The sequence below is a fragment of the Blennius ocellaris genome, assembly GCF_963422515.1.
Source record: "Blennius ocellaris genome assembly, chromosome: 22".
Lineage (NCBI taxonomy): Eukaryota > Metazoa > Chordata > Actinopteri > Blenniiformes > Blenniidae > Blennius > Blennius ocellaris.
In genome coordinates, this window is record NC_137671.1 from 5,190,025 (window position 1) to 5,202,924 (window position 12,900).

General features: G+C 41.4%; 1 protein-coding gene across 6 annotated transcripts in view; it reads left to right on the forward strand.

The window, feature by feature from the left end:
- The first annotated feature begins 7,056 nt into the window (after window positions 1-7,056).
- The window catches only part of flncb (filamin C, gamma b (actin binding protein 280)), a 38,510-nt gene continuing 32,666 nt past the window's right edge, over window positions 7,057-12,900 (forward strand). For all 6 annotated transcript variants that reach the window (XM_080518215.1, XM_080518219.1, XM_080518216.1 and 3 more), the window contains exon 1: window positions 7,057-8,074. In XM_080518215.1, the coding sequence (XP_080374341.1) occupies window positions 7,690-8,074 (385 nt within the window). In that variant the 5' untranslated portion in view covers window positions 7,057-7,689. The remainder of the gene's footprint in view (window positions 8,075-12,900) is intronic.

Below are 12,900 nucleotides of genomic sequence, written 5' to 3' on the forward strand. Positions count from 1 at the left end.
TTTTTATTATGGTTTTTTTTTTGTTGTTTTGCATTTTTTTTTTTTTTCAGACCAGAAACATGAACAATCGCTTCCTATTTAACGGTTCGTTAACGGTTCCAGCGAGCGCTGGAGACGTCCTCGCTCCTCTCCGACATTTTCGTGTTTGATTACGGACTGAAAACGTTCCCCCCCCCCCCCCCCCCCTGCTCGTCTCCCAGCAGAGTGACGCCGAGGGCTGGAACCTGGCGGTGGCGGCGGTCGCCGTGGCAGCCATCGCAGTCCTGGTCGTCCCCAGTTTGACCCGGGCCTGAGGGTGACGACGCGGTGACCTCACGGCGAGCCGCCGGGATCGCCCGGCCGCGATGTCTGCTTGTCGCACCGCCCGCGACGCTCGGAACCCGAACGGCGCCGGCGAGCGGAAGGGAAAAAAAAACCGCAATAAGACGGAATCCTCAACATCCATTCGGACCCTTTGTTCTTCCTGCAGGTCAAACTTCCACCGTCACCGTCCAGAATCAAGTCGAAACAGGAAGGTTGAAAAATAACCGGAGGCCCGAAGGAAGGTTTGTTCTGACCTCCGCCTGGATTTTTACCTCAACAAACATGGCGACGTGTCTCCTGACCGGAGGCGCTGATGTAGCTGAAACATATTTAATGTGTCAATTTCTATGTTTCACATAATCGTAGCATTTTCTCATTGTAGCAAAAGTTGTATTTTTTTGGGGGGGGGTGAGATTTTTCTTTATTTCCTCTGAAATATCAGAAAATAACATGAAGACATATTTGAGTGAAAGATAAAAGGGAATTATTTAAAAAAAAATTCATCCGGCAGACTTTGTGGCAGATTTTAAACACAATACACAAACAAGTTCAGTCACTTCAGAATCCTCAAATCGACATTTTGTACGAAAAGTTATTCACATCGATTCATTTCGAGTAAAGGTGATATTTATTCGTTTTAAAATCAATATTTTGCCCTCGACTGAGGAGGGAATCCTGGTATGTAGCAGCCAAACCCTGTACTTTATTTCACTTCTGATCCAATGACATGAATTTAAAGAAGAAAACTGGATAGAATAAATGAATCTCGAGACTTTAAAGTTACGGTATGGAATATTTCTCATCCTAAAAACTCTGAAGATGACAGGAAACAGTATCCATGGCGTGATTCTGATGACGTCTACATGTTGTCTTGACATTTCAGCATCTTGTCTGTCCTGCAGATTGAATATTGAACAAAAAGCGACTCTCTACTGCCCCCTTATGCCCAACAGTTACATTACACACACTTTACATTGTGAAACTTCCCTATTTAATCCACAAACTGAAGGTTGTAGGTTTTATTTTGCATTTTTTTAACGTGGATTTCGGTGTGAAGCTGCTGAGTGTCGTCAGCAGTGAGTCGTATGCCTTATATGTTTTAGTGCTGGGAAAGAAAAAAAAAAGCAGAATCTTTTGCACTCTTAGTTGAAAACTCGTAGCAGATAAAAGTTTGTGGCGTTATTGAAGCTTCCATCTTGATGAACTCTGTATTTAACCTCCTGCTCGTTCCAACAGCTGATTTTGGTTTGTAGCATGATGACAAAAGCAGCTTTATTTTACCTTCCGACTTTTTATCTTCTATCTTCAAGATGTCGTTTATTGTCTGTTGAACCAAATGACTCCTGTGAATATCTGTAGCTGTTTTTTTTTTTTTTTTCAATGATGTTTGCTGGAGACGAATCGTCTCGGCTTATTTATGAACTGATTTCACTGTGTTTACGCCCAAACTGTTTTTCTTTGGATTTGAGAAAAACAGGAGTTTTTGCACTGCTGCTTTATTGTTACTTGATGAGTTTTTTGAATGAGTTCAGCGACACGAGTGTTTTCAAGAACATGAGAAAACTGTGGGAAATATTTTGTTAATGTTCTCGAAATTGCACATTTTAGTGATTTTTTTATTTTTTATTTATTTCTTCACGCAAAACTTGTACGACTAAGAAAAGCTGCGCTGTTAAACTTGAAAAGCCCCATTCAGACGATTATCTTTTCCCAAGTGAAAACTGTGGGAACTACGAAAATAAGAGGACCAAGAATAGAGCCCTGTGGAACACCTTCGTTGATTTGAACATTTAACAGTAAAAAAGATCTGAACAGAACTGAAGTCCTTTACAGAAAAGCTGTAAAACAGAGTAAATCTTGTGTGAATGGCGAAGTTTCAGTTTCAATCAAACCTGACAAAACAACTCCAGCATAATTTATGTTAAGACTGGACTTAATTATATCAAGTCCTAATTCACTTATTTTGTAGCTTTAAAATTTTTGATTTATGAAATATCCTTATTTTTTTTGTACATAAATGAGAATCAATCTTAAAAAAAACCTATATTTTTAATTTCTTGTTTACATTTAAGTGGAGACCAAATATTTGGTGTAGGATCAGGTTGTAAGTTCAGCTAACTGTGATTAAAAACAGACATTACAGTTTGTTTGTGACACGTGACATTTGTTTGATAAATAATGTGAAAAAGTTAACTGTGACTGAAAATGTGGCATTAATATGACAAAGAAAGCGTAAAAGAACCTGTAGGAACTCTTTATTAGACATTCTTAATGAATTAACTAATGTGATTAATAGCAGGATGTGATCATTAGTACCTTTGTGGAATTGTAGCAAGACGGGTAGCAAGAACCTACTTTACGACAAACAGACCAGCTGTAAAGATCGCTCTTTTTATATTGTATTTGTAACTATGGAGCCCAACAACAACAACAATAACAACTGATTTTGTGCTTGGAACGACATGAATAAAAATACCTGGCACATTTTGGAACACTAAATCAAATTTGATTAAATTATGGAATAATTTTTTTAAACTCCTTTACCACAGTTACATGTATGGAATCTCTAACTCGGCAGAAAAAAAACCCGAACAAAAACGTTCAGATTGTTACTTGTATGTTTAGAAAAGGATTTGTTGATAGCGACGTAGCTTCATGGGCATTTCTTATCTTCATCTTGGCTTAATGTGCCGTAATATAAAAGTGTGAATGTCAACGAATATCGTTAATGTCGGTGTAAATAGTGTGATTGTGGTAGGACCCAGCATAGAGCCCTGTGGGACTCCTTTATTACCTAATATGAGTCCACTGTGGCCACAAAGAAGCACCTGTAGCGTGGTTTTGATTCGACAGCATTGTTGAGTCTGTTATTTTAAAAACACTTTATTTGCACAGCTGATAAATAGATTAAAGAGGAGAGGACCTGAAATGGAGCCGTGGGGAACGCCTTTACTAATGTTAATGAGAGTTGCTGACACAACTGATTGAAAATAGATAACCTGAGATTTGTGAGTCGGTTATTTTCAAAACACAACGTAACAGAAATATGAGTAAAAACAGACGATGTCCCTGAGGAACACCTGACTCTATTCTATCAAAAACAAACAAAAAATGATTAAAAAATGACTTAATGTAATTAATTAATGATTAATTACTAATATTAGGTGCTTGTATTCAGTTTAGCAAATTGTATTTGATAAATTAAACTATAAATCTCAATTCTGATTTGATGGGAAAATCCTGAAGTATTTTTATATGAAATTTCGAAACTTTTAGTTGCGCCAAACCCTGACTCCAAGTTATTTATTTACTTTTTTTTTTTTGTGTGAGTCCGGACCTCCATTTTGTTCCTGTTTTAATGTTCAGAAAACTTTGTTAACGTGACAGTTTCCTGTCAGTTGTACATGTTTATGTGACTCTGACTGATTAGCTGCTTTATTTATTTATTTATTTATTCATCTATCTATCTATTTATGACTATCTTTCAGGAAGCAGCATGCTATCTCTTTCTGTATTAACTGTGAAATGCTTTCTTTTGCGTTGAAATGAGCTGCAATGTTTCAAATAATTATCAGAAAAGCAGACGTGACGTGGAAATGTGAAGATATTGAACTTCATTCATATATTATTGTAATTGTTAGGATTTATTAACAAACACTTGATAGTGGCAAACTTTAAAATGTGTTTATGTTCTCGTGTTTAAGAGAATTCCTTTGAATAACACGGAGCTTTTCTTCAATATTATCGTACGACTTTCTAACAAAAATACATGATAGCTGCGAACATGATTTTCTTTCAGAAAAAAGTAAATGTTTATATAAAGAATTGAAATATGCTTGTTTAAACTCCATTTTTAATTTGACAGATATAATAGCAAAATGTATTAATTTTAAAACAATAATCTGTCATATAAACATCCGTCATTTACTCGGATTCGAACACTGACAGTGCATATTGAAACCGATTATTTTAGTTGACTTTTTAGTTTAAAAATGAAATAAAGATAAGGAATAAAACACTATTTCACCTTAATTCAGTAGTTTGTATCCAGATACTATTATAGAAAATGTACGGTGTAATTGAGATGTAAACGTGACATTATTTTATTAAACTAAAGTCAGTGTTGCATGTCACATTTAGGGACGTAGTAACTTTGCACGAAGCCTATAGATTCAGATTTAGATTTGACGACAGCATGAACGTCGTGATTTAATTCCGCTGCTTTTCAGCTATTTTATCAGACTTTCTACTGTTTTTGTTATTATCTTGAATTCTCTTCACGTCTGTCGTTTCTGGTGGAGTTTCACTGCTGTGTGTCCAGGACAGAGTTCACTTGAGCTTATCTTAGTTGCAACTTAGTGCTTTTCTCCTTTATTGTAACTGTTCTTACCGAGCAATTAATTCTAGTTTAGATTATCGTAACTAAAGTAAAATATTTTATTTCTGCCTGGATAGTTTTTATTTATCTCACTGTAAAGTCTGTAGGCAGAAACCAACTAGCGTAGCGGCTAAGATAAACAGAATTTAGTTTTAAAGTTGAGACTCATCCCAGTATGTCGTTAATATCGAAATGTAAAACGTTTGTAGCTTCAGTTTACCAAAGTTCCACTTTTGTCATTTGTTAGCAAAATATCAGCAACTTAGCTTGTTAGTGCTACATTATTTTTGTGTTCTTACTTCAGAAAAGTTTTGCATTTACACTGCAAATTTTTAAAACTATGTATATAGCATGTATGACCACTAGAGGGTGCTGTTGGGTGTTTTTGTTGTGAAACAATAGACACAATTTTTTTCGTTAGGCTACGTTTTCAGTGGCTCCGACAGGGTTCGAATTACAACGTGGCTTTCGGGGGAGCCCTATTTTCCGATCAGACCTCTCAAGTTTGTAGAATAGGTATGCCGCATGTTTTTAGAGCTCCCCCTAAATTTTTCAAATTAGGCTTTCAGGGGAGCTCAGCTCCCCTTAGCTCCCCCGTAATTCGAACTCTGGGCTCCGAACACCTTAAACACTTAAAAACGACCAGTCCTACAAGTTCGACCAGTTGAAAAGCACCATGTAAGTAAAATAAAGTAAAATAAAAGCTTAATAAAGTGAAATAAAAATTGAAAAGAAATACTGATGGTAAATGAATGGTTGAATTGAAAGATAAGACAAGCAAGCCAATTAAAAGTTCACAAATAATTTTGTATGTTTGAAAAGTATTTCTTGATAGGCATAGCTTTAAAAAGATTAATGCAAAAATAAAAAATAAAAACTACTTAAGTGTTAACTGGAGAGCTAAAATAGTAATTGTTGCATCAGCTGTCACGTGAAGGTTTTTGCATAGCTTTGGTCATAGATGCACGGACTAGTGATTAGCATAGATGACGTAGCGTATAACTTGACGTCGCTGTCCTGGACACGCAGATCAGCCTGAAATCCTTCTGAGACTTAACAAGTCCGACTCTTTAAACTCGTCAGTTCGATGCTGTTTCTTGTCCGTGAGCTTCCGCCTTTCATGTCTTTGTGTGCTTTGATTTCCGGACGACGTCTCATTGATGTTTCTCCTCTTTGCCTCTGAACTTTGTTCCTGATGTTAACGTCTGTTTCAAATTGTATTTTTTTTCCCCTGTTGAATTGAGCTGCTACATTTTGTAAAAGAATCGACTAATAAAGAGTACTTTATCCTGACGTTCGCCGAGTGTTTGTTCGGTCAACGCTTTGATGTTGAAGCCGTCAGAATATTTGTCCAGGAAAGAGGTCAAAGGTCGACAAGTCAGGTAGATTAAAAAAAGGAGAATTATTAAGAGCGTTGGGCCTAAGTGTATTTATTGTTGACATTCACTGGTTTGTAACAGTCTGTGCTCAGATCTCACAAATATTAACTCACGTAAATGAACCCGTTTCCAAACAAGGCTGACATTTTGGTAATTTGCTATTTCCAGGTCCTCTGGTGCCCCTTTTATTATTTATGACAACAATAAACTGATTTGAATAAATGTTGAGCTGTTGGCTCAGATTTGTCATTTTCACCCCAATAAGCCTTTTAATAGCCTTACTATAGTCTTACCATCAATTCTGACCCATTTCCATCACTTTCCCAATTTTTCATATTTTTGCTTATTTTGCCTTACTTTTTTTTGGGGACCAATGACTGTAAAGTTCCCAAAATGTTTCATTTTCACCCCAATAAGCCTTTTAATAGCCTTACTATAGTCTTACCATCATTTCTGACCCATTTCCATCACTTTCCCAATTTTTCATATTTTTACTTCTTTTGCCATACGTTTGCCTTACGTTTTTTGGGGGGGGACCAATGACTGTAAAGTTCCCAAAATGTTAAATTTTCACCCCAATACGCCTTTTAATAGCCTTACTATAGTCTTACCATTATTTCTGACCCATTTCCATCACTTTCCCAATTTTTCATTTTTTTACTTCTTTTGTCATACGTGTCCCATAACAGTTTTTTTTCAGAACTATTTCCATTACCCTCCCAAATTGTTACATTTTCACCCCAATACGCCTTTTAATAGCCTTACTATAGTCTTTAAAAAGTAATGCTTATCCGAGTGTATAAATCAACTTTTTTTGGGGTTGTTTGCGCGTGATCTGATTGGCCGGCCTGAGATGACGACACTCTCGGTTTATGTGCTGCTTTTCCACACCTCCACCTCCCAGAGTCTCTCCCGGGTTTAGAGTCTCTATAAATACTCCGAGGTGTCACCGCGGCCTGCAGCCCTCGGCCCTCGGTGTGTGTGTGTGTGTGTGTGTGTGTGAGGGGGTGGGGGGTCCCGGTGTGACCCCGCCCCCCTGCCCCGCCGTGGTCCAATGCGCTGCGGCCGCCGTATCTGTGCGGGGCCACGGAGGATGGCGGCCCGCAGTAGTATATGGTCATGGCAGCGGCATTCCTGAGAGTCCTGCGGAGTGACGCCGAGCTTTTTAAACCTCCCGCAGCCCCGCAGAGCTCCACAGTCCCGCTTGCTCCGCTCTCCAGGCCGCCGCCCGCGCGCCACCGAACCCCGGGACCGAAGGGGCGAGTCCGTCCGGAGACGAAGGGAACCCTAAACCCGGAGCGTCGCCCTCTGCGCGTAAAAGACGCAGGAGAGACCGAGAGGAGCGGAGTTACTGGGTCATCCAAACTTCAACTGAGGAGTCACTCCCCCTCTGGAATCCTCCCGACTTCCGAGGAGATCACCCCCCCTCTCTGGATCTGGATCCTCCGAGTCCAGTGAGGAGTCACTCCCCCTGGATCATCCAAACTTCAGCGGAGCCATCCCCTGCTGGCGCGCCTCCCGTCTCCGCCTGTCCTCCCCTCCGTCCCTCTCCCGTCTTTGTTCCTTGCCCGTCTCTCCTTCTCTCTCCTTCTCTCCCCCCCTCCCCTCTCTCCGGACCTCCGCGGCACCATGATGAGCAGCGGCGGCTTCCTGGAGCCGCAGCTCTTCTTCCAGGGCGGCGCAGAGCTGTGCGCCGCGGAGGACGAGCTGGAGGAGGAGGAGATGCCCGCCACGGAGAAGGACCTGGCCGAGGACGCGCCCTGGAAGAAGATCCAGCAGAACACGTTCACGCGCTGGTGCAACGAGCACCTGAAGGTGCTCAACCGGCGCATCGCGGACCTGCAGAAGGACCTGAGCGACGGGCTGAAGCTGATCGGGCTGCTGGAGGTGCTGAGCCAGAAGAAGATGTACAGGAAGTACCACTCCAGGCCCAACTTCAGGCAGATGAAGCTGGAGAACGTGTCGGTGGCGCTGGAGTTCCTGGAGCGCGAGCACATCAAGCTGGTGTCCATCGGTGAGTCGCGCGCGGCCGCTGCGCTTTGGAGAGCGTTTTTTTTACGCACCGTCTTTACGCACAGTATTACACCTCATGGGGCTTTTCATTTAATTACCACAATACTTGAAAGTAGTGTGACGCACCAAACAGCTTCAGCAGTAAGAAAAATTGGCTTTTTTTGTCTCGGCATTAATAAATGACATCATCACCAAAGGAATTGAATGTAATAAGTAATAGAGTGAACTTTACTGCGAGATGTTCAGTGTGACAACACTCGCATTCTGTTTATAAAGTCAGTTTTTAGATTAAAAGCATGTCAGCGGCACGAGGAGAGTTCAGCTTTTTATTCTGACAGGAACAAGCGTTCATAAATGTGTTACTAAACAGGCCTCTCTCGCTCTCTCTCTCTCTCTCTCTCTCTCTCTCTCTCTCTCTCTCTCTCTCTCTCTCTCTCTCTCTCTCTCTCTCTCTCTCTCTCTCTCTCTCTCTGTGGTCGGATTAATGATTTCCAACATGTTTCATTTCCTGTAAATGGAAACACATGGTAATCACTCATGTTTCATCATTTCCAGATTTAAAAGAAAGTCTCTTTTTTTTCTGGCGCCGTGATTATAAATCCAGAAACCTCCCAGAGCTTCCAGAACAACTGTCCGATCATCTGCTGTTGCTTTTTAGAGGTTGTGCAGAAGATTCCAGGGATGTAGTGAAGGTCTGGAAGTCTTGTGTTTCGGTGGATTTTGGACATTTATTAAGGAATAAAGCTGTTTGGAAGCGTCACTTGAACGCCACCAGTTGGCTTCAGGAGCCTTTAAGATGTTTGTTTTCAGTTCTTCTGGATCATTCAGGTCTCTTTCTAGACTCACCGCAGAGTTTTTGAACCCAGTTTGAAAGTTTTTGGAGTAGATTTTGAGGTTAGAGAAGTCCCTCAGGGATTTACTTTCTTTCCAATATAAACCTCTTCGTCAAAATAAAAGATGGTTTTTCCTGAACAGAAATCCGAGTCAATGGAGGCTCGTTGACGTCTTTTCTAGAACGTTTCCAGAGGAGTTTCATAAACCCTCCCTGGATGTCTTTGGAGATATTCCGCCTTGTTTGGACGCTTGCTTTCTCTGCAAAACAAATATTATGTTGCCGTTTTGATAGAAAGCGTGAAGAAAGTCAAATCAGTCGTTCAGATTTTTCTACCGGCACTTTAGGTCCAATGCGACTCCAGTGTCGTGCTCATTCTGTTCATAATCATACAACAAATAAGAATATGACAACGTATTGTCTATCTCGTATGTAAGATCACAATAGTGATGCTCAAAATAAGAGGTTATGGGATTTTCAATTCCCTACGAACTCTTTAGTTCTGGATTAGCAGTTGTTGATGAGATGCTGACGTCTTTTACACCTTCAGCAGCTCCTCATTGGTCATTAGGCCGTAAACGACCTCTTAAATGTGCTTTTTTCAGTCCCTATCTACACCAGGTTGTTGAGGTTTTATGCATTCATGCATAGAGGGAGACGTTTGTACTATTTTAAGGTCAAGATGAAGTTTTCTGAGGATAGTTTTAAGGGATTTCTTTCTCTTGAATGTAGATTTAAAGGGTAGCGTTGAGATGTTGACATCGTTCAGGTCTCCTCAAAGACCTTTGAGGACACGTTGAAGATCTACAAAGGCTAATTGGAGACGTTTAGACATGTTTTCCTTTTCCAGTCGAGATGCTTCGTTAGGTCGTTAGATGTAGAAGTACTAGTTGTGAACTTTAAGCTTTACAACAAGGAGACGTGGTAAAGAAAAAAACAAAAACAGAAATCAGAATTATGCCTGAAAGAGTGAAACCAGAGTTTGTAAGGGCGTGGCATCCCTGCAGGTGGGCGTGGTCTCCAGGCCCATGTGGCGTGGCCTCCATGCCCAGGGGGCGTGGCCTGTGCAGCGGCGGCTCAGTTTGATTGATGGCAGCACAGCTGAGCTCTGCTGTTTCTCCACCGACAGCTGCTGGAAATAGAAAATAGAGCGGAAACAGAGTCAGACCGGGACCCCGTCTACCTGGGGGGGGGGGGGGGGATACTGACCCCACTCATCTTGACACACAACAACACAACTCAAACTTCGGTCCTCTGTCAAAAGTCTTCATCACTTCCAGACTTTTTTCACTTTAATGTTCCTTTTTTTTTTTTTTTCTTTCACTTTCTCGAAGTTTCTATTTGTTCTTTTCTATGCGTTCCATCTCTGGATTTCACGTTTGAGCATTTTAGTATTAACACTGAATGTAACTAGAGACCATTAGGAAGTTTTGTTTTGTGGGATTATATCTTGTCCTTCTTGATTCTTAACTGAGTTTTCTATTTCCGTCACTTTTTTCTGGATTTGCTCTTGTTTAATTTATGAACGTTTCTACAGTTTCAGTGTTCAGATGATCTGTTTGTTCCTCTTCTCTTCTGGAGCTTCTATCTTGTTGATTTATGATTTATAGTAACTTTTCTTTTATTTCCTCAATATCTCTGACTTATTTCAGTGACGATATTTCATGTTTTCTGGAATATTTTATGTATGTTTGATGATTTTCAGAATCTTGGTTTTGGAATATTTGACGTCGGTGCTTAATTTTCGATGCCAGTTTATTTTCTGGACGTTTCGATGTGAATTGGTTTTCTGGATATTATATTCTAATTTTTCTGTTTGGGGATTACTCCATTGCGACTTTGAGTATTACACTTGGATATTTCTTCCAGTGGTTCAATTTCTGTGCTCAGTTATTTTTGTGATGACCGCTCAAAACACAATGAAAGTTGTGTAAACTAGGCCCAAACTGTTTTTTTTTTTTGTTTGTTTGCTTGTGTTTCCACTTTATTTCGGTGTTGCCATGATTAGATTGCCAACTTTGATGACTTTCGAGTTGATGTGTGGTTTTGAGGAGTTCCCTTGGACGTCTGGACGGTGACCTGCCGTCGTTCTCCTCGGAGTCTCTGGGCTCTTCCAGGTTCAGTCCTCCTCGGCGTAATGGTTCCCATGTGTTGCAGCAGTCAGCACGCAGGAATGTTTCACTGAGGCCAGCACCCCCCACCCCCCACCCCCCCGACACACACACACACACACACACACACACACACACACACACTCTTGCTCTACGTTACTGCGCCATGTAGTTTCGCTTTGACTCGAGGTGAGACGTTTCCTGCGACGGTCCATGTACACGTACCACTGTTCTGGTAGCTGGTTCCCCTGCACATGCTCAGTAGATGGACAATAACAACAATGGCCTCCAGAGTGACTCTCTGTTGTTCTGGACTCGGGCCGTTTCATAGTGGACAGTCGCTGTAATGATAATGAAACAAGCCAAAGCATCAGGCCCACGTCGCGGCGTCGTTTTCAGTGCCTCTCCCGTTTCCGTGGAAACAGACATCGTCCTCAAAGAAGCTTGTTTCGCAGACGTTGTGGTGTCAGCGCGTCGGGCTTGGACGCCAGCAGAGAGTGTCAGTGTGTGTGTGGGGGGGGGGGGGGGGGGCGGGTTCCAGGTGAGGCGTCTGTGAGGCAGCAGGTCAGAGGTCAGAGGTCAGAGGGGAACCGTGGAGTCGGTGGTCTGAAAAACCTCAGCTGTCCCAGTTGCTGATTTTATTTTTTCTCGCCAGTTCTTCATCAAACTTTCGTTTCAAAATGTTAAAAAGTCAAAACAGTCTCAAAAATCAGTGTGAAAAGTTTTATAGACCCACAGTTTGGCTTCGTCTGACAGATTTAAAGTTTCACTCCTGAACAGCCTGAAGTGTTTTGACTAAAAAAATTGTACCTGTAAACCTTTTAATGTGAAAATAGCTGTGACACTCTGCTTCTCGTCCCCCCCCCCCCCCCAAACTCACACTGATGATTTACCGACAGGTTACCGAACGAACCGGGTTAAACTCCCCAGAAGCTTCAGCTGGTCGTCGTTTGTTGGCAGGGAAAAAAAAAAAAAAAAAAAGCTGATCTGAAGGAGCAGCTGCAGATAACGAGGCGAGCTAAGCTAACGGCGCTAACAGAGGTCTGACTCGGGGTTGAGAGCCTCGTCTGTCGCGGCGTCAGCTGCTCGGCGACGCAGAGGGAACGGAGGAAGGAGTCCATTCAAAACATTTCATCGGGGGGAACGATTTCATCTCGTCGGGTTTTAATTTACAGCTAATGAAATGTTTTCCTGACCCTCTCACCCCCGTCACTTGACCGGTGGCGTTTCTGCAATTGGCACTGGTTTGACGTACATCTCATCAAACATGATGTAAAAGTGGTGAAACACAAGTTTCACTGGAAGCAGACGTCCATTTTCATATTCAGTGTTAGTACGGACGAGTATTGGGGCCATAAAAGTAAAAAGTCATAATGCACTTCGAGAAAAGAGTCAAAATTTATAGATTTTTATTAAAATACAAACTGGAAATGTCTATTTTCCACTGGTTAAATCATGTCATTCTGACTGTATAGGGTTGCTTACTGAACATGTGATTTTATGCAGGTTTTCTTTGTTCAATATTAATACCTTTCATAAATAGCCATGAGCCCTCAGCAGGGATCAGTGAGGAACGGCGGACTGCAGTGTCCCTTCAAAGTCTGAATACTGAAAATAAGCCTGTTCTGAAGCAGGTCCACCAGGTCATCAAACTGCCTGCCGTGCATTTTGTGAAGCCGTCACATGAGCTTGCTATTAAGACTTTCAAAGTGCACGATTTATCTTTTTCTTTTTCTTTTTTAACCTCCTGAAGAATATTACACTTTATAACAATAACCCTTAGATGCACCCGTGGGGTCATTTTTGACCCCACGGGTTGTTATTCTTCAACATCTTTAAAATGAAACGTTGTCATATATTAATATTCCAGGTATTCCTCATAAA